This window comes from Puntigrus tetrazona, chromosome 9 (assembly GCF_018831695.1).
Source record: "Puntigrus tetrazona isolate hp1 chromosome 9, ASM1883169v1, whole genome shotgun sequence".
Taxonomy (NCBI): Eukaryota; Metazoa; Chordata; class Actinopteri; order Cypriniformes; family Cyprinidae; genus Puntigrus; species Puntigrus tetrazona.
The window spans coordinates 7853922-7881083 of record NC_056707.1 but is presented as its reverse complement, the minus strand read 5'-3'; the positions used below and the strand labels follow the sequence as shown (position 1 = coordinate 7881083).

Below are 27162 nucleotides of genomic sequence, written 5' to 3'. Positions count from 1 at the left end.
GATATAAAATAATGTAGCTAAGATCAAAGAACACAATGCACAATGAAAGTACATGTAGTTCATAGGATTTACTATGTGCTTCTTTAAATACAGAGTAACATGAACAAAGCAATACATAAAGGTGACTTAAATGTTTGTGTTCATGTTACCTAGTATCTGTCCATCTGTAGATGATAGAGATACCTCCACATCTCCTCAGTTTACAGTGATAGAAGTATAAACAAAGCGTTGTATGTTTATGTAATATAAAGAAAAAACAATGTAACAAATGACTGAATGTAGTCATCACATCACAGTATTTTTACATTAATGCTATTTCCTAAGCATTTCAAAAAAAAAAAAAAAAAAATCACCAAAAAGCGAAATGCTGTCACGCCTCTATGACTTTCTTTGTGGGACATGTGGGACAAGTGTGCATGTCAATGGGAACCACCGCTAACACTCAAATTAAAAACACAGTATCTGCTTTCATTTTGCACAGAAAAAAAGTCATACAAGTTTGGAACAACATGACAGTAATGAGCAAATGAGGAAAATTTTCATTTTATGGTGAACTATCCCTTTAACATATTTAGAGGTACTCAATGATTGGTAGATTTTTAATGACACCTTTCCCTGAGAAACACTCTTCTTACTTTATTACTTTGGTGCAGTCTGGTGCCCCTGTGTCTGAGATGAACTCTGGAGCTCAGTGGGCTCTTTTACCATTTTCCTGATTGATTTGACCCATCACCATTCATCATCGCCGCTCCATCAGCTTCAGCCACTCTGCTGTGGCTCCTGCGGTTCTTCATCTATAGAGACCTCTGACTCTTGGGTTTGCTGCTGTTTTAACCACATGGCTGCGTACAGTCCACCCATGGCCAGCAGCTCCTCGTGCCTACAGACAGAGAGCAGTCAGACACAACATACTGTACACAGACAGGCCACTTGCAGAAAAGTGCACAACAAAAAAGAAGTTGATTCTTTGTGTTTTTCTTTGAAAACTGAGACTTAATCTTCAGCACTGTTTCTTTTTCAGTTTTTTGACATGTACCTTTAAAATAGAATATCTGTTTGACTATAACCTAGACTGAAAACAGCTGCCCAGGGCACAGCCAAGATGGCTGCCAAAGTGGACTGGCTGATCTTAAAGGGACTTCAGAGCATTTCAGGTTCACAGGGGGTCGGAAAAAGCCAAATGAAAGCTTCCCTTTGGCTCCAGAAATCACTTAAGGGTGAGAAAATGCTCAAGACCATCTCTATTCCTTTTCTCAGATTGCTAAAACAGAGTTAGGAGGGTCGGGCTAGGGTCAAGTTTGTTGAAGCATCAATTACTTGGAAGTATGACATCAAAAGTGAAGCAGACGCAGTATGAGGCTTTGAGCTCTGGGAGCGAGAGTATGGAAAATGTTCTCATTGTAATGGAAGATCACACCAGAAGTTTCAAATGGACCCGAGGAAGCATTCTGTAGCAGCTGCAAAAGGGGATTACCTGTATAAATTAATAACAGTGTTTATCCTGCCGTATCCCCACACCTTTGGTCAATAAATATCCATGAGTTTTCCAGTTGTTTGTCCTTACTGGACAATATTTCACTTTAAAAAGGTATTGTTTTAGGTTTTAATATTTCAAGATCAAGTAGGTCATTAGGAAATTAGAATCAATAAGAAACTTCCAGATTACCAGTTTGTTTTTACTGGATTAAATAATTTGTTAAATATTGCACTTAAAAACAGATTATATTATGTCTGAATATATTTAGCTGTGCTTAACTAAAATTAGTCACTAAGAATATTTCTACATTTTTTCCTTTTTTTGTTCTTGGATATGGATTCTTAAAATATTTGCAATATATTAAACTTAAAACAGATTTTATTTTATTATCTTTAAATATTTTTTAGATGATAATGATAAATCATGATTAATTTTGAAAATATTTAATTAAAGCTGTCCTATAACAAAAAAAAAAAAAAAAAGCTGTTCTTCATCTTAGGATAACTTTGATAAACATTTTTGATCCACTTCCAAATGTTGACTACTGTATATTAACTGAACATTTTACACGAGCATTATGATTTTTAGTCATTAATAATTGACCTCCAGACCTGAGGGGGGAAAAAATCTGAAAAACACACAAACAAAACACCCCAAAATCACTATTTTAAAATTCCCTGATACTTCCAGGTTTCCCCGTCAAATTTTTTCCCAGAGATTTCCCAGACCACAGACATCTCTTTTCAGGAAGTAGCCCTTTGAGGGGCAGCACAAGGTGTATCTATTAATTCCTATTCTGAAAGCATTAACCCTTCACCTCCCCGAATGGACGTTCCCACCTCGCTCTCTTCCTGTGAACGTGTGTATTCGATATGCCGTTCCTGTGGGTTAAAAGCCTGTGTGGGTCGTGTTTACATCGCAGTGTCAGTCAGGGCTGAATCTGCGAGGTGTGGAGTTACATCCCTGACGGCTGTGTGTGTCTCGCGGACGGTCTGTTGGCTGTAGCTCATATATCAAAGGGCCGAAGTGCAGGACAGTGAGCACAGGGTTAAAACCAGGACTGAACGGCCACAATGAATGAAAAAGTCCATTAGCGGGACACTCTCTGTGTGTGTGCGTGTCCGTCAGCTTTAAGGGAGGAACTCTTTGTGTGTGTGTGTGTGTGTGTGTGTGTGTGTACCACCTGAGGGCCTGCAGCGAGACAGGACACACTGATCAGGGAGGGTGTGGACCGCTCGGACACTGAGAGACTATATCCTGTCTCTGGGAAGAGGAGGACGCACTCAGACGGCCCTCAGGTTAAGAGTACAGATCGACTGATAACAAGAACACTGCCTCTGGGATGCACACTCACACTCAGATCTTAGGTTTCCTAAAGATGAAGAAGCCCCTGTCTGTCCCAACACGTCTTCTATGGTTCACTCTCCACCGAACCAAAGGAATTTCACTCAATCAGGACAGAGAGGGTGTCACATTTCCTCTTTTATACCGCCTGTGCTCTGGCCGTTCCGAGGGAGAAAAGGCTATGCGGGGTGTGTCGTTTGAATCTTTACAGTAGGTTTCTCTCTCAGAGCAACACATGCTTAAGGACAAATGCGCACACGCACGCACACACACAGACTACCGACCTTCCTTGTTCTGCAATCTGCCCATCATGAAGAACCAGAATTTGATTGGCGTTGATGATGGTGGATAACCTGAAAATACAAATGAGCGTTATTGCATTATATAGAACTATATAAGATTATTAACTAAAGTTAATCTCTATTAAACAAATAAGTAACGTTGAATGTAATCTTCAGCAAACCTCACAATCATTTAATTTATCGTACTGTCCATTATAATGTTGTGATCAGTATTGAACAGAAAGTATACAACAAAAGATACTGAGCCGATACTGTAGCTTAGTGGATCCCAACCATGTTCCTAGAGGCCCCCCAACACTGATGAGCTAAATCACGTGTGTTTGATTAAGGATACACGGAAAACATGCAGTGCTGTGGGGTCCTGAGAAACGTGATTGGGTACAACTGCTGTAGCTGATAATGCACCTTTGAGTGAACAAAAACTGAATGTTAACATCACCATAATTTATTCACATAGAGGTTTCCTAAAAACTATCTCCAGGCCATGACAAATCCAAGGCCAAGGCCATTAAATTACAGGCGTTTTTGTGGTTTGTTTCACACTGCTGGCACAAATCAAAGTGGCATGTTTGTTTTTTCAGTCGACAGATCAAGCCGATTTGGCGGAAGAATGGAAAGTGATGAAAGGAAGTGGTGAGCAAGATTGTTGTGAAAATGGGTCTGTCCCACCTCCCACATTTTCAGTTTTTGCACTTGATCATTTTTCTACTTCCACAATAGATTTTTGCAAGTGTGTGCAAAACTTCTGATTACCCAATAGGACTCACTTGTATTATATTAAGGATGCAAGTTAAGTTTATACAATGTTTTTGCACAAACCTCTGTTTGTACAGTAGTCTCTATGAAACGGATAATACAATTTAATTGTGGTGCTTCTAATGAAGTGATAAAAGCAGTTCAAAATAACTCACACATACTCATCTTAACGCCCATAAAACGATCTGCACTTTACGTTTTAGTACCAAATTACATGCAATATCTAGAAAGTTCTGTATATTGCAATTTCAGGGCACACGAGTTGATGGGATCTTCAAATACCCCTGGGAAGCATGGATAAAGTCCAGCATTAATCAGACCTGTGACAATCTCGTGCACTTACGTTCTGCCACATACATGACTTCTCTAGTGGCCAAGACCACAAATATGGATACTGGGACACTGGAGAACCACTGCTTTATTGATGGTTTGAATATCTGCACTCTGAGCTCTTTGAGGTTCCTTTTACAGACGACTGCTACCTGCTGGTGTGGAGAGTTATTTCTTCTCATTGAGAAGCTCAATGTGCATCTTCAAGTGCAACTATTTGGCTAGAGCTTTGCTGTCTATTGTTTCATAATATATTTACAACCTGCAAACAGCTTACTAGCTGTCTGCATAACAATTTAGGTAGGAGAAAATATTTACAGTAATAAAAACATTAGACTTCACATTTTAAGGGTGTAACGGGGTTTGTCTTGTATATATACAGTTATCTATACACATAAACCCCGACAGGAAACAGGTCACTTACTCTGCCCCTAAAGCCTGTTTTTATTCATGCATCACATCAAAAACCTTAATCCTTGTTTGTACCCTGTTCACAAAGCAGAACGATTCAGCTGCCAATGTACTGTAAACGCATACCCTAATTTAAAGCAGCAACAGAGTCCCTAAGCACTAGATCCCTCCTAATCTAACCCACACACACTACTTCTTTAATTCACACCCAAACCACTTCTGCAGGTCATCCTCTCAGCTGCCCTTCATCTTCAAACAAAGGAGCGGAGACTTCTTTATTGATCGCTAACCCCAGAACCACCACCCCAAAACAGATCAAAGTGACACCACTGTCTCAGAGGCTGGACAGGATCAAAGCTTGCAGACTCTGATCCTGATGTGTTTACAATTTTCTAAAGAGGAGAGCAATGAGAGACAGAGGGAAAAACATTAGGGAGAAAAAAACAGAGACGCTGGACGGGCAGAGACGCTTTCCAAGAGCGACAGCAGGAGTATGAGAGTGGTGGAATGTGACACGGAAAGATGAGGAAAAAAAAGGTGAACAGAGGAGAGGAAGTGTGCGAGGCGTTTGAATCAGTGTCAAAAGTGTTCGCTCTTCTCATAAAACACCAATACGAAATAATTCCACACTAATAACTAGCAGACGCACACGTGTTTTCTGTTGAGGACACGGCAGACCTTTATCTAACACTATCGTGCGGACTAGAGGTGAAACCATTCTTGGACAAAAAGTACTTTGGTGCATATTTGTACTGTTTTTGGCACATATTTGCAAGATGACCATTTGTAGTAATAAGCACTGAATCAGTGTTTAATTAGAGATGACGGCAAGAAATTGTAAGACAGGTAGATGTACAATTGAAGAATTAAAGAAGTAAATACTGTGAGCAGTAATGTTAACAGTTGAACAGTGAAAGCATTTATAAAGAAACACTCTTTAAAAGACAATTTCTATTACATTAATAATACAAACATGTAAATTATATGATGTTTTATGTTTTTTTAAAGAAGTCTCATTAACTCCAGATCTGCCTCATGGGTGGGTCTTGACCAATGAAAGCTACCGTGTATCCCAGACCTTCAGCAGTCAAGGAGACTACTCAAACTCACTGTTTAGTAAGGTATTTGCTAGGCTTATAAATAATTAGTCAGTTTACAAATAATTTGTCAATGTGCTAATAATATGAATGATAATAAGCAACTATGATGATAATGAGAATTGGTCAATGCACTAAAGTGTTACCAAAAAGCATTATCGCAAACATATTTAAACTGAATTTTCTGAAAACTTTTGATACAATTTCATCAAAAATTAAATGTTTGTAATATGCATGAATCAACGCAATTGTCATCTGTGTTTGATCAAATTGCAGGGTGTTCCGAATGAACGCATTTTTTGTCAGATGAAGTGAACAGATATCCTGTGTTCAGGAAGTAGGGTGCAACGAACCCTGCATAATGACCCAGTCGATTGGAATTCAGCTCCAGTCTATGCTGTTATGACGTCAATAAGACGTCTTCTTACAAATTAATTATTAGTTATTGTTACTTGCCACTGTGTCATCAGTATCTATATATAAATTGGTGACGTTCTTCTGCAGCACATGGCTTAATGCTTGTAAAGTAATGTAAAAGGGGCTCTATGAAAACAAAATTGACAATCAGAGCAGCTGATCACTGTGTTAAAACAGTGGTTGATAATAAAGGGCCTTTATTGTAATGGTAAAACTGTGACAGACCGCTGAAACTTTATGAAAAAAAAAAAAGAAGTTTTTTTTGGTTGCAAACACCTTCTATAATAAATCACTGAAACCACATCCCTAAGTGATCAGACACCCATGTGACCATATCACATCTGCATTGTAAGCACTAATCTATCTACCTGTCAATCATCCACTGCACTAAACAGATGTTTTAAATCTTGCCAGCTGACTAATACATTGTACAGGCATATGCAACTGCATTGACAATACTTGACAGAACTTCTACAGGATGCCTGAAATTGACATGGATTGTTTATCTAAGACAGGTAAAGCATCACATTTATTTAGTCAAATCTCTCATTTTAATATGCATTTTATATTTTTAGTTTTTCTAGTTTCCAAAACTTTCAAACTGCTGTAGACTGTAATGTTAACTTAGTCATAATATCCATAAAAAGCAAGATACTCTCTTTTTAATAAGTCTGAAGAACAAAAAAATGTTTAATGGACTGTGCCACAAACATTTGAGGCGTGAACTACTAGCTATATCTCATTGGCAAGACAACTGATTGACATTGTTTGGATTAACCTTCATACACTTTTTATTTCTTTGATTATCCTTCATAAACCTTTTATTTCTTTAAATAAGAGCATTATTCTGAAGACAGTGTGTTTAAGGACAAATAGATTAATTTAATTAATGCTAGAGATGTGGTCCAGATGGCCCAACAAAAGCTTTTATCAATACACGATGTTATCTGAGGGATAAAGCTTAGATCTCAGAGCAATAGACAAAAGCAATGATGACATGTCTATATTTTAGGACCTAGACATAGTGCAGCATTAAAACCGACATAAAAGGTGCAATCACAATAGTGAAACTGTGGCACAATTATATGTGTGCGGGGATCCTCCCAAGAAGAATGTACCCTATGTCCGCGGAAGTCAAACCAGTGGTATTTTTACATTTTTTGTAAAACAAAGATAAAATGTTGCTATTATTCAAGTGGAGCTCTTTAGCATATGAAGTAGACTCACCTGTGTGCCACGACCAGAGTGGTGTGATTGGCACACACCTTAGCGAGAGAAGCCTGAATATTACGCTCCGTTTGACTGTCCAAAGCAGACGTAGCCTAAAAGCAGAATTTACAAAACATGACTGAGTACAAACCCATGTAATTCATTGTGAAACGTCAAGAGTCTTTGCTTACTTCGTCGAGCAAAATAACGCGAGGAGATTTTAGGATTGTGCGAGCGATGGCCACTCTCTGTTTCTCCCCTCCGCTCAACTTCAGACCCCTTTCGCCCACCTCAGTATCATATCCTGTCATATACAAAAAGATACTGTTCAGAGAAAATAATAAGCATTCTATACACTGTGATCAATACACACTGCAATATGACACCGGTGGCTCTGCCATCGCAGGAATGAATTACATTCTTAAAAGTTATTTAAACAAACGCAATGTTTTTAATTGTAATAATATTTCTGTTTTTACTGTATTTTTCATCAAGTAAACAAAGCCTTGGCGTGCCTTAGAGACGTTAAGGTTTAGTGCATGTATTCCAAGGATGCGGAGATCACCAAGCTTGAGAAATGCAGAGAAAGATAGCAGTCCTCTACCGTTTGGAAAGGATAATATCTTCTGGTGGATATCAGCAGCCTCTGCAGCTTCTTCTACTTCTTGGTCACTTGCAGATATGCGTCCATAGCGGATGTTTTCACGGATGTTATCATTGAAAAGAACGGTGTCCTGAGGAACTACACCAATGTAGGATCGAAGAGAGGTCTGTTTCACCTGTATGTATAAATAAACAAAGCAAAGTCAATCAAATAAGTCGACTAGAAATACTTATAGGTGTTAGTCTGTGTGCAAATGATTGTTTTCTCTGCAGCTTCACACAAAGCCTATCTAGGCTCCGCACAGACCTATATTATAACAACAGGTGAATCGCAGACAGGTGGGCCTCGAACTTTAAAGTATTTCACCACCTGAGGTTTTGGAGGTCTCCACTGCCTTTGAAAGCTAAGGAGCCAGGTGCTGATGGGCTATGAAGGGGTCCCAAGCTCTGAAGATCTGAAACCCCAATTATAAAGCAGGGTGACAATCTTCACATGCTGCCTGTTGTTGGGAGGGGTGCGGCGATAGACCCCTGCCGAGATCCAAAGCCTGGCAAATTCTGTGAGGCAGTGCCAGCTGACATCAAGGGTTTTGAACAGCATAAAGAGGAGCAGAGACAAGACAAAGTAGGTCTGGAATGGGCACAAATTTTAAGGAAGCGCTAAGCTGGCCCCGCTTACAGTCATATATCAAGAGTTGCGCTGTAGAGATGATCTATGCACGCTGTTTCCATCTGAATGCCATTCTGGTATGCTTCTGCTTTAGTCTAAAAATATGTATTAGTTACGTTTACATAAGTTACTTATATATATACACACACACACAAATACAGCTGACTTTATATTCTAACAAATTTATATCTATAATTTGCAACACAACAATAGTAGTAAAATGTATAAAGATCAGAAATCCAAAATGAAAATGGAAAAAAAAATACCAATGCGAGTTCAGCTACTATTGCACATTTCCACAGTTGTGTCCCACCTGGATGTACTTTGTCAGATATCACAGTCTCAAAACCGGTATCACACAACATATGCAAACATTTGTAGCCTGTAAGATTTTCTTTAAAGAAATTAATACTTATATAATTGAGAAAGCATGCCTTTAATTGATCAGAAGTGACATTAAGACATATTCGAATGATTTCAAAGATTTCCATTTCAATTAGATCGGTTTCTTTGAACCTTCATCAAAGAACCCTGAAAATATGGCTTCCACAAAAATATTCACAACACCGGTTTTTATGAAGAGCTGCTAAAAATTCAGCTTTGTCATCACAGGAATAAATTAAATATTCAAATATATTCAAAAGTTAATTTAAATTATAAATTGGGAAAACAGGCATAATTTTATGACAGAATTTGAAACTAAATAGAAAGGTGTGGTAGGATGTGTAGAAATCTTTAACACTGGAAGAATGTAAAAACCAGAAAATGGGGCTTTTAATGCCATGACTATTAAAAAGGATGTCAAGACGTCTTATCAGTAGAATGAACAGAACGTGCAAACTGTTTCTACAAATCAATATTCAATTAAGGGGGATTATCCATACTGATTAGAGCTTGTGTCAGTCAGGTCACAGCAGGTATTACCAGCTCAATCTTGTGATAACATCTAATATGCTCTCTGTGTCCTAATGTCCCACAAGAGTCTTGGCTGTTTTGCTGCAATTAACCAAAGCTACCGTCTAAACTTGGGTGCTTAAAAATAAACCACACAAGTTTCAATTGATTATGAAATCATTTTACAAATGTACTGCGACTCAAAACATCATGTGAGGCTCTTTTGGACAACAAATTGTTCAAAATTGAGCATCTAATTCAACTTTAACACTCTCTGTATTTATAGTTAGATTTATGTCTCTGCATTTTTAAGTTTGGATTGGAAAGAAATTTTTTTTGCCTCTGGAGCTTAGAGAAACTCAACTGAGGAAAACTGACCCAACAAACCCCAACGATGTACAAACAAAAATCTAACTAACTGCTGTAAGAAAAACTGACCGTAATCTTACCCACAAGAAGAGAAACTGGAAATTATTGTTCACATTAAAGAAAAGCCCCCGTCTCGGAGCACTGATAATGACAGAGTGAGAGAGAGCAGAGCGAGTGGTGCTCTGGCTGTTCATTCGACCATTAATCCATGTGGCGAGTGGAACCAGCCTCAGTGTTTTCACTTCAAACGCCTGACGAATTAGATCCCCCTTTGAAGTTAGCTTTTTTGTTTTTTCTTTTGTTTATTTTTTGCCTGTTTTTTAGTGTGCTTAATTCGCCGTCTTTCCATTCTTTCTTCCCATTCATTTGGCCCTTAAAAAAAAGTCAATGTCCTTAATTTATGAACTAATTAACATCAGACTGGGCCGGGTGAGAGAGGGCTTACTGCAGCCATGTGAAACACAAATGGCTTCCCAGGTCTTTATGGGAGTGTAGCATCTGTCCCTTCACAATACAACTTTTATCCTATGAGACGACACTTTCGCTCCGGTTTCCGGTCCTATTTGCAACAGATTTATCAATCATTTCAAGAACAAAGCATTTTTTTACAGAAAAAACTAAAAGACGTTTGCACATTTATGCTACTTAAGTTCAAATCAACAAGCAAAAACAAACAGAACGAGACTGGCACAATTACAGTATGCTTAGTAAATACTGCACTTTTACCTTGACTGATAAGAAAAAATACTGATGTCCATTTTCTCAGATAATTTAGACCTTTTCATTATATACACTACCATTTCAAGTTTTAAATGAGTAAGACTTGTAATGTGTTTTATTTAAGAAGTCTATTATGCTTTTGAAGGTTGCATTTATTTGACTTAAACAACAGAAGAAATTACAGTAATATCGCAATATGTCATTACAGTATAAAATAATAATGGTTTTATACATATTTTTTGGAAACTAATATTGGTGATATTTTTTTTTAGGATTCTTTGATGAATAAAAAAATTTAAAGAACAGCATTTATTCAAAATATATTTTAGAACTATATAAAATCTTTGCCATCATTTCTCAATTAAACACATCCCTCCTGAATGAAAGCTTTAATTTCTTAAAAAAAAAAAAAAAGAATAAAAACATTAGGCAGCACAAGTTTTCAGCACTGATAATAAATCAGTTTGATTTCTGAAGGATCACGTGACACTTTAGACTGGAGTAATGGCTTGTGGAAAATCAGCTTTGCAGCACAGAAATAAATAATATTTCAAAACAGAAACCATTGTTTTATATTTTAATAACTTTTTTCAATATTAATGTTTTGATGAGCATAAGAGACTTATAAAAAAAAGAAGTTTTCCATCACTGCATTCTCCCTATAGATTTATATGCAGTAGTGTAGAAAATCAGTGAAGTGTTAAGTAGCTCTACCATTAGCCGGTGTCAGCTACTCAGTTGCACTTGTTCTATATGCTGACAGGATCTTATTTCCTCAGTTCTTAGCATGTGTGCTGGCATATCTGTGTGGCCTGTTTCTAACTGTCCAAAATATTTGGATTCAAAATATTATAAAAATGCAATGCTTGCATTTCCAAGACCGCATGTAAGCAAACTTCACAAAGCCAGAACTGTTAAAAATCAAGACCCTGATACTAACTTAACCTTTCCCAGAGTCGGAAAAATGAAATGAGTGAAGACTCGTTCACAGCAAGTACGATAACTGCAACTGAAGTAAGCAATCAGAGTTTAAAGAGCAAAGCTACATAACTGCCTGCACAACAGAATCTATCGATATGACCGTGAGATAAGATACGTTTCTCTTTTATGCTATCACTTCCTCTTTTTGGCAGTGTGTAAACTTCGTAGGCTTCTAAAACAGGGTGTTTTTTTCGGAGTGCGATATTCAAATAACAATTGTTTTCATCTGCCATATTTATCAACGTATGATCATTGCACGGCGGCATACGAATGTTTTGTGAATCACACGTGAACTGTCGTGAGCTGATTTGTGCGTACGGATTTGCTCTCTATGTTTCTATGTTAAAATTGATAAATGAGGCCCAATATGATTGGATATGACTGGTTATGTGCAGCTGTGATTTAATTCTGTTTGCGAATTAGTCTGAATGAACAATATAATGGCGGTAAGATAAATAAAAAAATAAGCAAACAACTCAAATGCTTTGATATAACCACTTTTTCACGAACAAAGTAAGATTTGAAGAGCAATGATCACATGATCTGTGGGAGCTTTTATTGCGTTTAAGGTAAATTTCTGTAGCTGTGACCAATATTTACTGAGTTTTGATAATGGGAACAATTCTAAATCTTCTAAAAGTTAACCATTAAAAAGTAGTAAGGAAAAAAAAAAAGTTCACAAATAAAATATTAAAGTGTCACAGCCTTTATTTATTTTTTTATAAAATGTAAAATGTTTAAAAACAGTAATCTGATGAGATAGAATACTGATTATCTAGTTAAATGTAAAAACATATGTTTTTCTTTCTGATAGTGCAAGTATTCATTTAACCAAGAAAATTAATGGGACTGTCTGGGACATGATTTTAAGGATAAATAAAAGAAAAGAAGAGAGAACGAAAAAGAAAGGGGGAAAAAAGTTTCTGTGAGTTGGTGTGGATGCTAATATAGATGCTATTATTATCTGGTTACCATTTATGAAAAAACAAGCAGCATCAGGGGTGATACACAACCTTTCTCTTCATTCACAAAATAAATAATTGCATTTGTCGAGTAGTAAAAATGAGTAGTCATGCAAAATCTTGAAGTGCCATGAACTGGACATTTATAATACAGTTCAGCTATCTAATAAACACTTGATGTTGCTAGAAACAATGTATCTAATACAATTTTGTGACTTGTCTTTACTTGTTTGTGGCATTACGTCAATTGGTCACAAACTACCTGAGCACTGACACATGTGCATGAGGCACATCGAGTCTAGACCCTCAGACGGGGAAAACAGGCCGTATCAGATGTTCGAAAATGAGAAAAACACAAGCAAAACTGTGATATGCAAAACATAAAACATGCTAAAATTGAATCCACTTGGAGAGAAGCAGGCACAAGTATTGTTCCGCATATTGGACCAGATGTGCGCACAAATCAGGGCTGCAACCGTTTACTTGAAAGGCACAAGAAAGGCTGGGAGGGAACTACCCATATGCGTCTAACCTGGACCAAATGTACGCAAAACATCTTGTTTACACGAACCTCCACATGCTGCTCTGTTTAACACTTCACAGGATTGTTATAGACTCCAGTCTCTTCTCCTCGGCTCTCCACTAAGTCAGACGTAACATCAATGAAGTACAGTGCCTTAGAAACAGAGAGGTTCAGCAGGGGCAAGGGGTCAATCCCTTTTGGTCTCTTTTTCATCCTTTGTTTCCATCTTCTGTTTTTTCCTACATTTAAATGTTATTATGTTACATAAAGAGAAGACAATGCAACAGTCAGAAAAATGAATCAAAAAAAGAGTGACTCCTGAAACGAGGCAATGTCTCTGGTGACTACTTGCCTTCTATAATCAACCGCAACCGAATCAATAACCTCCTTTTATGAAGTGTTCCATATAGTGGAGCATGACAGAAGCACTACTGGATCCCAGCAGGAAGGGTCATCAACTCCAGCAGTAAAAACGGATGAATGGTTACTATCAGCAAGGCTGGATTTTAGTACTCTAAAATGAGCAGATTTGTGAAGAGAGTTGTTAAACATATTTTACGCGTTGTTTTTGTTCACTGAAACTTCAAAAGGCACGAAGAGGACTATTGAGAGATATGTTTAAAATGTAGACTTTAAAAAATGTAATTTTGAAATTTAGGTGGCTTACTTACTACTATTAATAACAGAAAAATATTCATGCTTTAAATTATTGCTCTAGGTGCTTTACAAACTGTAAACCTACAGAAGCGATAATACAATCTACAAGGACACCCAGCTCTCCCCTGATTTTACTTTTGTAACATTATAAATGTCTTCACAGTCACCGGTGCTGTATAAAATGACTTAATTTCTTAAAAAAAACTCCAAAAACTGAACTTTACGGACCTGAACTTTTGAACAGCATTAATCTCATAACCGACGCAAACCATGCAACAGGTTAAAACATAAAAAAAACGAAAGGACGTCTGTGCTTTGGTGTCCTCATGAACGCACATGCTTGAACCTAACAGACGGAAATGAAACTCTCTCTTCAAGCTCAATGTTGGAATGACAGAAACAGATTTTAATGGCAAGCAGCACCGTCTATCAAGATGAATGGCGTACTCGTGTGTATGTGTGAGCACACCAGAACATGTGTACGTGATGCTCTGCTCCCATCGCTTACAAGATCAACGAGCCCCAGCGGGCACATCACTCCACCCCTTCCTAAAAAACTTTAATTTTCTACCATCAAAAGCCACTTTGAAAAGAAACATTTACGACCCTCAAAATCTCTTACTCGAAAGCGTTTTTTTTAACAAAGCTTTCATGTTAGTCATTATTAGCATACTACGATCTTTTCCGCCCTCCCTGCCCTGCACCGACCACGCTATTTGTTCTCTACATCTTGTTTGCGTTTGAACAGTTTTTGTTTGTTTTACGAGTCAGGAAACTCAGGGAGACGGAATGCGCTTGTGCGTTTATTTCAGTGACAGCATTCATAAAGCAACACTCATTCGGCTGTGAAGTCGCTGAGAAATAGCTCTGATATTTCTGAGTCATACTTTCCCCTGGTCCTCTGACAGGATGGATTCCCATCTCACGTGCAGCTCTCATCATCAAATGTCTAGCAATCTGCGCATTCAAAGACCATGGAATTCATATTTAGATGTGTTATTTTCGTCGAAGCGCTTACCTGAGAGAACGAGCAAGAAGACTGACAAAAACAGATGTTTCTCGCTATCTGTATCCTGCGACTGATCTCTGGAATAATCACAAGATTTGCTGCACAACTGTTTGGTCATGAAGACAACTACTTCAAGAATTACATGAAATCTATGAAATATAGCTGATATAAAGCATATTTTTGAAGCAGTGCTGTTAAACGATTAATACACGAATGTTTTTGTTTAATATGTGTGTGTGCTGTGTATATTTATTATGTGTATATAAATACACACACAGTATATATTTTGAAACTGTATTCACATGTACATATTTATATTCAAATAAATGATATAATAACATTCACATAACTTATATCATATATAAATATCAAATATATAAACAACATCATGCATGTGTGTGTATTCATATATATACATAATATACACAGTATACACGCATATATTAAGACAACAAAAACTTTTATTTTGGATTAATCGTTTGACAGAACTAATTTAAAGGTTACTCGTGACATTAGTCTTGAACTATGCAATGTCGTTTTTTGAGACATCAGGTTACCAAAACAAAGCAAAAGAAAACAAAACCACACAAATACAGATTTTTATCCTGCTCCCACCCATAAAAGGCCACAGAAAAACAACAACAACAAGATTTTTCAATCCAGCTCTGAAATACACGATTAAAAAGCTTTAGTCTTTAACATCAAAACATTTTTATGTTTAGACTAAACTCTTCTTTGCACACGGTCACAGTAACAATGCAAACGTGATTCACTATGCGTGAGATTGTAAATGTTTTTGTCAAGTGTTCTTGTTGCAACACCTGACCTAACAACCCGCTGCACAACGAACGGCAAAACTCCCACATCAATTCTGAGAAGATCGTTCAGACCGAGAAGCATCTTTAAAAGCACCTAAAAATCGACACCGATAAAGAAAGCCCCAAAAGTCAAAAAGTGCATCTCAGTCTAATAAATATTTCACATTCATGGACAGTTATGTAATTTCACGCAACATACTTCATAGTGCAATACTTGGCGAAAGATCTATTCATTTGCCAGCTCATGCTTTAGGAGTCCAAAGGCTAATGTTCCAGCGAGTTTAATGAGTTCGATCTGGCCAGTAGTGAGAGGGATGAGATGCTGAACTGATGACAGCTGCTCTATAAAAGTAAATCTCCCCTCATGCCTGTACTGTGAGAAAGCGCTCACTCCCTATGAGTGTACTGGCACGCTGACCTACCTCATGCTTCCTGCTGCGCTCCAAACACATTAACGCAGCAGGAATGTGTGGCCATCGTGTGCAAGTGTGAAAGCGGTCGCTTGATGCTGGGTTGCCGTTCTCATAGATTTGACATGATACTAGAGAGGCTGTGAACGCGTGTGAAGTAGAGAGAGAGATACAACTAATTTACTTGTCCTCCCTTTCCATCTCCTCGACTTTCTGCCAGCACAGCTTGTCAGCAGCGCTTCCTCCATTTAAATGACAAACCACAGCTTCCATCTCGAAACACTTTCAGCCAATCGATTATCTCAACTCCCTCAAGAGGAGAAAAAGACAGGAGGTTGCATAAACCATGTTTCCTGAATTTGGATTAAGGTACTATGTCACTTTTAAAGTACCAAAACAAAATCTAAAAGTCGTGTACAAATATAAAAACCTCAATCCAATAGAATTTTATTTCCCTTTAAGATTTATTAAACATTTGAGCAGCAAATTATCATGTATCTTCAAAATTGTATTAGAATGATACACGTGATACCAAAGTGACTGCATCACAGAAATAAACTACATTTATAATACATTCAAAGAGAAAATAATTATTTTTAATTGTCATAATATGTCAGAGAATTGTTTTTTTCTACAGTATTCCTGATCAAATAAACACAAAAGAGACTAACTTAAACCTAATGGCATGTTAAGGCCAACAAACTCATGTTATGGTTAATTGCTCATAAATTTTAGAACATTTTATTGCAATATGTTTCTTAAAATCTATAAAAAGGCTGAAAAAAATATTGGTTTAACCAAAAAACCTGAATTTGTGCTCATTAAAAAAAGTACTTTAAAAGATCACATTCAACACTTTTATTTAATTATCTCTGCTTTTATAGTTTGACTAAGTGAGCATTAGCAAAGGTAACTTAAATATGAAAACAATATTGTTCAATGAAAAGAACCCTATAAGATATCCTGATATCCTGCAAGCAAACACAGCCAGTCTTAAGCCCATCTTATAATAAACGACTTCTCAATACATTTTTCAAGATTTGCTTAATATATGCCTGGGAGCTAAGCCATGCTACGCAGGCCTGTGAGCCAAGCTAACAAGCTTCTGTCCTGGATCAGACCAGGAGCCCAAGAGTGAATCTAGCAGCTCTGAGCAGAGCCCAGCGCCGTGTAAGAGGCCACCGTCTCCCCCAGGACACCGGAGTAAAAGCAGCTTACAGCTCCGTATTCATTATTCACGTCTCTCTCACTATGATTAATTCACAGGGGGCAGGTTTACTTGGAAATAAGAGGCAATAGTAAATCATATTCCTGGAAGCTTGTCATGTGTAGTGGAGGTTATATGATCTACGGTTGCATCTTACATCACTGGTGTCACTGCATTGTAGTTAACAGCGAGACAGCTTGGACGGTCTGGTACAACATCACCTCAAACAGGCTACTGTTACACACTGCTCTAAGCTGTACAAGCGTTTGTGTTCCTGTGGCTTTTGTGCGAGAGCAGAGCCTTAAAGTCTCACCGATTTAAAAGATAGAAAAGTTTCACGCTGCACTGCGCTCGATGCAACTTCATTTAAATTCAAGACGCCAACAACAACATTATTCGCTATCGAATCAATCCCGAGAGAACTCTGAAATCACATTGTGACTAAAACTCGTGGACGACTTCTTCTCGAGCAGACCGCCTGACGCAAGTTTGGTAGGAAATTAATTTTTCACATTTTAATGCAAGCTCTTCGCCCTCCTCCGTCAGTCAGACACTCTTGCTCTCTAACATCAGCCCTGTCACTAACATTAGAGGTTTTCAACCTTGGGGTCAGCAGACACGCAGGTGGAGTTGAGAGAGATCTGGTATAATCTTAAAATATTTTTTATAGCTGCAGTCTAGACCTATAAAATATGCAGCTTCCCTTAAGCATAAAATCATGGTAACTTTTAAAACAGGGCGAGAAATATAAGCAACAGTGTGACCTGAGATGAACTCCGTTTACTCACTTCTATACATCCTGGATAGAATTTTTGTTTGCAAAATTTGTCATATTCATATGACTTTTTCTGCAGGTTTCATGAAAGTAAATGAATGACCAAGTAAGGGCCATTTAAGGAATAAACTGAAGGGAAAACAATACACCGATATGGGCTTGTGCTCCTAATAGATCTCCGCTACTTTTATCATTATACCTCATAATTTCACTGCTCAGTTTTCTGCAACTTCTGATCTACCTTCTTCCTCAATATTTGCATAGTGCAAATGTCGGAAGATCCAAATGCGACTTCAGGAGGACCCAGCCTCCGAATTAAAACACAGCATTAGTATCTTTATTTGTGTTCTGAGGATGAAAAGAAGTGTTTTGGATTTGGAATGCTAACTAACTGTTAATCAAATATCTCTAAAATCAAACAGATTTTGCTTTGGTAATTTTATTTTTTTTAAAAACTAATCTATTGAAGCTTTAACATTTGACTCTGTTGTCATGTTTCCTGACCTTAGAGATGTCCTGACCATCGATGAGGATGCAGCCACCCTGTACGTCATAAAAGCGGAAAAGCAAACGGATGATGGTGCTTTTTCCTGATCCGGACGGACCGACCTGTTAAATAAGACATTAGCTAGGGTGAACATCTTGCTTTTATATACACTTATCCTATAAACGTTTTAGTACACAATATTAATAAAATCAACCATTAAAATTTTATTTTACCAGTGCAACTGTCTGACCAGGCATCACTGTGAATGAGACTTGACTGAGAATTTCTTTCCTGTAGACAAAAAAAAAGAAAAAAAAGAAAGAACCAAAATTGCAAAGATGCCAACTGGATGCCAATCGAAAAACACACAGACGCCAAAAGAGCCAACAACAAAAAAAGTTGCTTATTGACATTAGCACGACTCACCCAGCAGTGTAACTAAAGCACACGTTCTGGAAATCAACCCTTCCTTTTGTGAACAACAGGTCTCCTGCATTCACATCGTCCTTTACCTACAGCAGAGGGGAGTCTGGAAATTAGAAAGGGCATTTTTGGGATGTGCCACAGGAGACACGTAAAAAAGCATGGCACTGGGCTGACAGTGAATTAAGCAAACCTGAAGAATGCATTAAAACTGAAACCATGGCAAAAACACTGAGGCCTCTTTCAAGTCAAATTCAAGAATCGGTTTGCAAATTAGCTCTGACAGCTTTTGCGAAAATATAAAAAGAAATGTGAAGATCAAATAGGGTTTTAGTAAGATTATTTGCATATGAATAGAATCTAAAGGGATTGGGGGTGTCGAGGAATGGCCGGCTGTTGCTTGTGTGACTTTGGAAAGAGGGTTCCCAAAGGACAGAGGTAACTTGAGTCAGTGCAGGAGGTCATGACAATAAATCAGCATTCACTGGTCAACAAGACCAACACTGGAGCGTCCAGAGGGGCCGCAATGTGCCTTCCAGCAGTTGGCTACAGGAGTACTACTGACTGACTTATAAAACATTTACCTATGGCTTGACAAAAGGACTAAAAAAGTAAATATCAGCCATTAGGGGCTTAAAGATACACATATTCATAATGAACCATTCCTGAATGAATCAACAGTTTAAATGATTCAGTTAAATCACAATGACTCACTTGTTAACAGCAACTTGCTGACACCTACTGATGTTTTACATTAAAAGGGAACCCTGGGTATTAAGACGTGTATGGCTTAATAACATGTAAATTATGTCCCTTACTGAAATATGTAGAAGAAAACCCACGGTTTATGTTATTAAAAAATTTACATCGTTTTATAGATATTTTGGACTGTGAGGGGGCACCATTATTCTGATGAGCTAGACAACTCAGAAGACACAACTCGGATAATAAATTACTGATGATGAACACAGCAAATGAAAGAGCTCACAGGACGCGATGGACATAAGCATAGGCTTTATGTTTTTTTTTTTCATAGGCTTTATGGCTTTATGTACTACATGCCTAGTAGCCACTAACCTCTTTTTCCTCGGTTAGCAGATCCAACATGCTCTCCATGTCAACAAACGCACTTTGGATCATTCTGCGAAACATTACAATAAAAATAGATCAATGGCGAAACAAACTGAAAACTTTGATTATTGCCAAAACTGTAAATACATAAACGGGAAATATAATGAATGAATCTAGCCACAGATTCCCCTCCTCTAAGCTCACCTATAATATGTACCAAACCAGTTGAGTGGAGTGTAGAGCTGAATAATGTAGGTTCCAAAAAGAACGTAGTCACCGACCTAGAACAGTAACAAAAGAGCAACAAAACATATGCTCAAGACAAACGATAAAAAATACGATTTCATAATTTTATTGGTGATGACTGTACTTTAAACTTGTCCACTGTAACATAGTATGCACAAAGCAGGGATCCAGCCAACAGGCCCAACCCAATGATCAGGTTCTGAGTTTGGTTCAGGAGAGCCAGGGAGGCATTGGTCTTCCATTCACATGCCTGGGCACAAAGATTTTCCAACTCAGCATCTCTCCATTCAACAGATTACAAAGTATGTTAAGTGATGGCCATTACCTGATATTTCAGGATGGCATCCTCAAAGCGCCTGACTTCAAAACTCTCTGAATTGTAGTACTTTACCTAAATAGAAAAAGATTTTGTAATTTTAAATTGTAATACTGTTAACAGCACTCCACAGCCAACCTAGGGCAACTTGGCTATTGCATTTTTTCTCGCTTACGGTTTCAAAGTTGAGAAGCGAGTCTACTGCTTTTGACTTGGCAATGTTGTCCTGTGTGTTCATTTCCCGCCTGTACTTGGTCCTCCATTCAGTGATAATGATGGTGATGGCTGAAAACAAACGTCAAACTAGACATAGAAATGTACTTGCTGACTTTACTTCCTATCTACCTTTTTCCTCAACGCAGAAGTAAGCCTATGGGTGAGGCTTCTGGGTCACTAGACACTAAATGCAAATAATGAGGAAAATAATGTGCAGTAAACTGTAAAACTGTGTGTTGACTACAAAAACATAAAAAAGCACACCGATTCTCAATATAAAGAAGCAAAACAAACTTTTGCACAGCTAAAAATAGCTGGATCAGGATCACTTAAGAAATCTTTACTTTTCCTTCCTAAGAATGTATTAAATTGACCAAAATTTACAGTTAAGACTTTTATGTTATAAAATATTTCAAAATCATTTTTTAAAAACACTTTCCACAAAAACATTTATCAGAAAAACAGTTTTAACACTAAAATGTTACTTGAGCACTAAATCAGCTTATTAGAATGACTTCGGAAGGGTCTTGTGACATTAACCACTGGAATAACGGCTGATTTAGCTTTTCATTACAGTAAATTCAATGAGAAAACTTATTATAAATTATAATAACAGTTTAAAAAATGCATAATAATACAATTTCACAATTTTACTGTACTTTACTTTCAGAATTGTATTTTTCGATCAAACAAATGCAGCCTTGGTGAACAACAGTGAAAGTTGAAAAAAACATTAAGTTTGAAAATTGTGAGATTTATTTAAACAGTAGCGTACTAACAACTTCCTGATTTTTTTGATTAATGACCTTAATAACAAAAATATCTGGATGTTAACAATTAATAAAATAGTAAATATTAACTATTAAAAAATATGTTTTGTAATTGTTAACGTTTTAAACTATCAGCATCCACAACATGACAATAAATGTGCTTGTGCTGCACTTACCGAGGTAGAGAAACATGCAAATGAAAACAATGAGGCCGAACCAGGCACTGAAGTACGTCACAAAATAGATGATGGCAATGACGACGTCAGCAATAGTGGGTACAATGCTGAACACAATATAGCTGTAAAAGAAATCAAGCAACATTTAAACATGGGGAAAAAGCTGCAAACCATTTTACTGCACATATTTAACCAACCACATCACCAGACCTTAACAAGTTGTTGACTGAGGAGGTTCCACGGTCAATGCTGCGCAGGACATCTCCGGTGCGTCGGCCCAGATGCCAGCGGAGAGAGAGGTCATGCAAGTGAGCGAAAAGACGGACCTGCACTACACGGCTGGTGTGCTGCTGGACATAAGTCCACAGGAAGCTGCGCAAGTTACTGACGAACCCTGATGTCCCTGAGGGGAGAGAGACGGTTAACGGTTGGCACAGAATAAAACCAGCAGTAGCGTTTAAAAGAATCCTTACGATATCACTTTGAATGAGATCCCTCACCTACCCCTCCGCCCTGCAAGAACTTAAGGAGGACGTAAACACAGACCGTGAAGGCCAGGGTACTCCAGCTCTCCGTCACCGACAGCTGGTTCACTAGAATATTAGAGTTGCAAAAATAAAGAGAACATGTGAATGCATCTACCTGTGCTGGCTCAACTGACACAATTTTATATTAAGAATAAAAAATTATAACTACTATCCACTTACATTTACATTAGGCATTTGGTACAATGCATTTATTGTGTATGTTTTTATATTATACTATATTATAGGGTTAATAATACCTATACATTTATATTTATACTGTTAACCTATACACCTCTGGGGGGGTTAGTGCGTGTCTTCTGAAGTAGATCGAAGAGTTTTTGTAACAAAAATATCGATCTTTTTAAAATTACAACTCAAATCCAGCAACGGCTATATGCGTGGTCGTGGGAGATTTACGAAGCTTCAACAAGCTTGGAAGAGCCAGGATGATTATAAAAGAAAAAAAAGCAGACTGAATGAAGAAAATCATATACACCTTGGATGGCTTGGGGTGAGTAAAATATGCAGTAATTTTCATTTTTGAGTGAACTATTCCTTTAACCCACACTTAAACTTATCCATATCACCAAACCTGTCCCTAACCTTGTATAGTATATGTATATAAGTATATGATATTTTTCTCTTAAGATTCTTCAATGAAAAGAACGTTCAAAGAACTACAATCATTATACGTGTTTTTACAGGCACATAAATGACATAAAAAACAAACAACCTTACTGACCCTAAACGTTCGAACGGTAAGATTTCTGCTTAACTATCCCTTTAACTGTATGTACATCCCCAACGCTACGTGTAAGAACATACTGTGAACACATTTCTGCTGTTTTCCTATTAATGAGCATCTTCCCTTTAATCACACATAGACTATAAACTTTAACACCCTGAGTCATGAATAACCACATGACTTCAGTTCAATACACCAAAATTTAACAGCTGCCCAAACCTGCCATCTCACCGACTTATATGTGAATCCACAGCAGTGGGGGGGAACGACGACGCATTCTGAGCCAGGAGCCACAGCATAATGTATCTAAAGAGAACACACTGGTCTATCCTGGGAGCCGAGAAAGATCCTCAATCTAATTCATTTACATTCATGGCCGTTTTGATTGTGCACTCGGAATCAAATGAGGAAAGAAAAGGTGGAGGGCTGAAGCAAAAAAAAAAAATAAAAAAATCTGAACAATACAAGAAAATGCCAAGGGCAAAAGCAAAAACTCTCTTCCTCTCTGTTGAGCTGGGGGCGTAGAAATGGATGGTGAGAGAGCTGATTTTTATCCTTGGCATGGGGGCAGAGAGAGCTGCAGACAAAAAGGCCCTTGTACCAGCGTGTTAACTCGGCTAAAAGCCCCTAATGCCCCCTAATCGTGACTGGCAGGGTTGGTGACCTCCCCTATTACCCCTCTCAATCTCTCTCTGCCACACAAAAGCTCACTTTTCTCCCAGCGCGGCTTTCATGTGCCTCCAAATGCAAAGCTGTTACTTGTCTCTGATAATGAAGCACATACACACCACCGACTTCAGAAGGAGATCAAATGAACAACGTACACTTAAAGAACGAGGATGATAAGAGAATGAATGAATAAATAAATCAAGATGGGGAATTTCAAAAATGGGGTGAAAGTAAGAAAAAAGAAAGAAAAAAAAAAAGAGGCAGAGAATAAGGGGTGGAAACAAAGTCTTGAGCCACAGAAGAGTTTAGCATAGTTGGGTTTTGTCCCACGTTTCTTTTGTAAAAGTTCGATACTTCTTGGCTTATGTGAACCAAAGGCTTTGACTTCTCTGAGGGTTTTTGGGGGCTGCTCACCCGTCCAGCTGGCCCACAACAACAAGGGCTGAGAAAACTGCCCAGGGAGGGGCAATCCGACTTCACAAGCGTAAGAACACTCCCGCACATACATGCTTGACTTGTTTCAAAACCGACTTTATTTATAGTTTTAACAACAAATATTCTACATCAAAATGTTTTAGGTATATTAGGTTGTCCGTTTAAAATTAAAGGGCCTTGGCACAGCTGCATGTATTTTTAATTACTGCAAACTAATTCAAACATTTATTCCTTCACAAAAACAAGCTGCTGAACATCATTCAAAGAAATAACAGCAGCTTTAACCGCTCTCACCTTTCCAGGTAACAGGGCATATGTTGAAAGCTGCTGTCCTCTACTGGTCACGTGCGGCAATGCATATCCTTTGACTTTGTTTTTTAATACATTTTTATTAAGGGGACAGATTTTAACCTTTCTAAGTACTTTTAGGGGTATTTTCTTTTACCTTTAAGCAGACCTTTTTACCCTCTGAACCACATAATTAAACAGTATTTAATTTCCTCTATGTTAAATAATTGAACTAATAGTCAATAACAATAGTTTTTAGCTTTTTTCAGTAATTGGCTGGACTCTTTATTTGATAATTCACAAATCTACTATATATATATATATATATATATATATATATATATATATATATATATATATATATATATATATACACACACACACTATCATTCAAAAGTTTTCAGATTTGTTTGTAAACATGATATTAATACTTTTATTCTGCAGATTACACATTAAACTGATCTGTACAGAAAAGTAAAAATGAAAGCAAAATAATAATTAATAATTCTAAATACATTTCCTTTTCACATAAATGCTGTTCCTTTCTATCCAGAAAAAAATCAATAGGTACTTTAAAGTCAAGAGGTGACTTCTCATGAAAAACACTGTATAAACTACACAGTAATAAAAGTTCACCTCTTAGACAGTGAATAGAAAACAGCTGCTTTACTGCATGAATAAGTGATAAAATATATAATACTTATAGAGACGTAGAACCAAGCATTATGAAACATGTGTCAGTCGTTTTAGTGTGGGACATCTAGTCTCTGCTGTTGAATTAATCTGCTAGAGCCGTGTGTGTGAGATGGATACAGACTTTGAAAGCATCCTAAGTGCACGGATGGGTCTGGTCTCACCTATATTCCTGCTGTAAATGGGTACAAACACATTGATGAGCCGCTCGAGTCCCAGCAGCCCGACACACAGGATGACCAGAGCCTGCAGCCCCACACTTCCCCTGGGCCACATGTAGGGCACCAGCAGACACACTTTCCTCCTGAAGCCCTGCCATGCTGAGCCAGAGACCAGCTCCACTTGACCTCGCTTCTGATGAACAGAGAGAACAGAGAAAAGAGGCCTAGGTGTAACAGACCCTTTCAATAAACTTTCTGAGACTCTGATGATAACTACAGTGTTTTCTTTCTTACCTCTACAGTCAGTGCAAGTGATGCTCGCTCGGTTTCATTTGCCAGTGCCTTTGGTTGTTTCGTGTGTCTTTTAGAGTACTTCTGTGCCATTGTACAATCTAAATACACTCTGAACGCTTTTCTCCATTGAAGTGTATTGCAGTCTATCAATTAGCAAGGGTTTAAAAAAAGTGCATATTAGCGCGGGCACGGATTTCTAACGATTATACCGACCGTATCGAGCTGAACGGGAAACGCTGTCTGCGTGTCTTATGGGCAGGATTCACATGACTGATAGACTTGTGGTCATGTGGCTCGGATGTTAAATGAAAACGCTGACGCTTTTAAACACCGAAAATGCTGTTTTCTCTGTTAGGGGAAAGACGTGCTCGTGCAGCAAATGTCGCTCGCTAGTAGTTTTTTAAAACAATCTTTCTCTAGGGGGCGCTTGACGGCTCAGAAAAGCAGATTCCCCACGGATATAGTCAAAACAAACACGTTTTTGTTTTACTAAAACCATGTACTCTTAGAAAATAAATATTATATCAGGAAATGTTACTGAACGTAAATTAAGCTCATTCTAAAAGTACATCTATAAAAATGTATAACGATGTAATTTAAAAAGCCTGCGATTGGTCCAATCTAACAGCGATGAGAAAAGTAACACGTAACACATGACAACCTACATCCAATCAGTTTATTAAATTTTTTTCAATGGGAATAAAAACAGAAAAGTACTTCGTGAATACAGACATTAAATGTGTAATTTATAGATAAGACGTTATTTTGTCTCGACTCATTTTGTCTTTGTTATCTAAAATAATGTTTGGAAAAAAAAAGTGAATAAAAACGTGTGCTTCTGTTTTCACACAAGACCGTCTATTTGTCAGATTCAAAACACATGCTGTGTGCTTCTCCAAAGGCGGCTGCCAAATCTTAAAATTGTGCTACAGTCAAAAACATGCAAACCATTTGATTCAGTGAAAGAATCAATAAAAGATTTGTTCAGCAAACACATTCATTCATGAACAAATAACACAGAGAAGCTCCTAAAAGTGATGTCGACCATAAAACAGACACTACATGCCCATAAGAAAACAGAAAACATACATAATTGTAAATGAAAAACTGTAAATGAAGATGATAACGGCAACAGAGAAGTATTACATGTTACATAGAGCTCAAGCTGCTCTAATTGACTTCCTGATGATGTCAAGAGTTGTTTAGATTTAAATGAGTTTCAACATTCCACCTCAGCAACAGATTTAGTTGATTTTTAAAAACATCAACAAACATTTGCTGAAGCCTTGAAGCTGATCACTTGTGCTACAAGCTCTTCAACTCCACAATTTGGTGAGTTTCATCAATTTGTCAAAGCTGTAAAGTGTTTCTCAGGCGTCCTCATGAAGCAGCGGCGCTCCAGAAGAAGAAGGGCTCTTCCCAAACACCTGAAGGGATTCTTGGTGGAGACTTCTCTTCAAGAGGCCTGTGAGCTTTCACAGCTGGCTGCTGTAATCAGGTCAGATCACACCTACAGCAGCACCTCTGTCGAAGCTCAGACACCTGACGGACTGGAAGAGCGCTACCTGAAGAACGCCGCTGTCCTTCCTGACATCTGTCCTGCACAGTCGGCCTCTTCAGTGGACAAGTGTCTGGAGTCTCTGTGTCAGCAGGAAGCCGCTGTGTGCAGGACTACCAGGACATCTACGGCTGTGTGGAGCCCAT

At 37.8% G+C, this 27162-nt stretch overlaps 1 protein-coding gene across 2 annotated transcripts; it reads right to left on the bottom strand.

Moving 5' to 3' along the window:
- Positions 1 to 49: 49 nt before the first annotated feature.
- Positions 50 to 25863, bottom strand: abcb6b (ATP-binding cassette, sub-family B (MDR/TAP), member 6b). Of its 2 annotated transcripts, none has more exons than XM_043249592.1 (18): positions 25459 to 25863; positions 25168 to 25357; positions 22147 to 22239; positions 21857 to 22049; positions 21647 to 21768; positions 20660 to 20769; positions 20494 to 20559; positions 20293 to 20418; positions 20127 to 20203; positions 19929 to 19992; positions 18855 to 18940; positions 18662 to 18719; positions 18446 to 18550; positions 7948 to 8122; positions 7535 to 7647; positions 7362 to 7456; positions 3106 to 3174; positions 50 to 880 (listed from the first exon to the last, which is right to left on the bottom strand). In XM_043249592.1, exons 1-18 carry the CDS (start codon positions 25546 to 25548, stop codon positions 760 to 762), a joined length of 1953 nt encoding a protein of 650 aa, XP_043105527.1. In that variant the 5' UTR covers positions 25549 to 25863; the 3' UTR covers positions 50 to 759. The 2 variants fall into 2 exon arrangements, with proteins under 2 accessions (XP_043105527.1, XP_043105528.1); XM_043249593.1 differs by having other exon boundaries at positions 25168 to 25354.
- Positions 25864 to 27162: the final 1299 nt, after the last annotated feature.

Excerpts from the sequence above, each read along its gene's own strand:
- abcb6b (XM_043249592.1), bottom strand. The coding sequence starts at position 25,548 with ATGGCACAGAAGTACTCTAAAAGACACACGAAACAACCAAAGGCACTG. Across the intron at positions 18,720-18,854 it reads TGCTTTAGTTACACTGCTGG|GAAAGAAATTCTCAGTCAAG; the intron begins GTGAGTCGTGCT and ends TTTTGTCTACAG. Across the intron at positions 8,123-18,445 it reads ATGGTCAGGACATCTCTAAG|GTGAAACAGACCTCTCTTCG; the intron begins GTCAGGAAACAT and ends TTATACATACAG.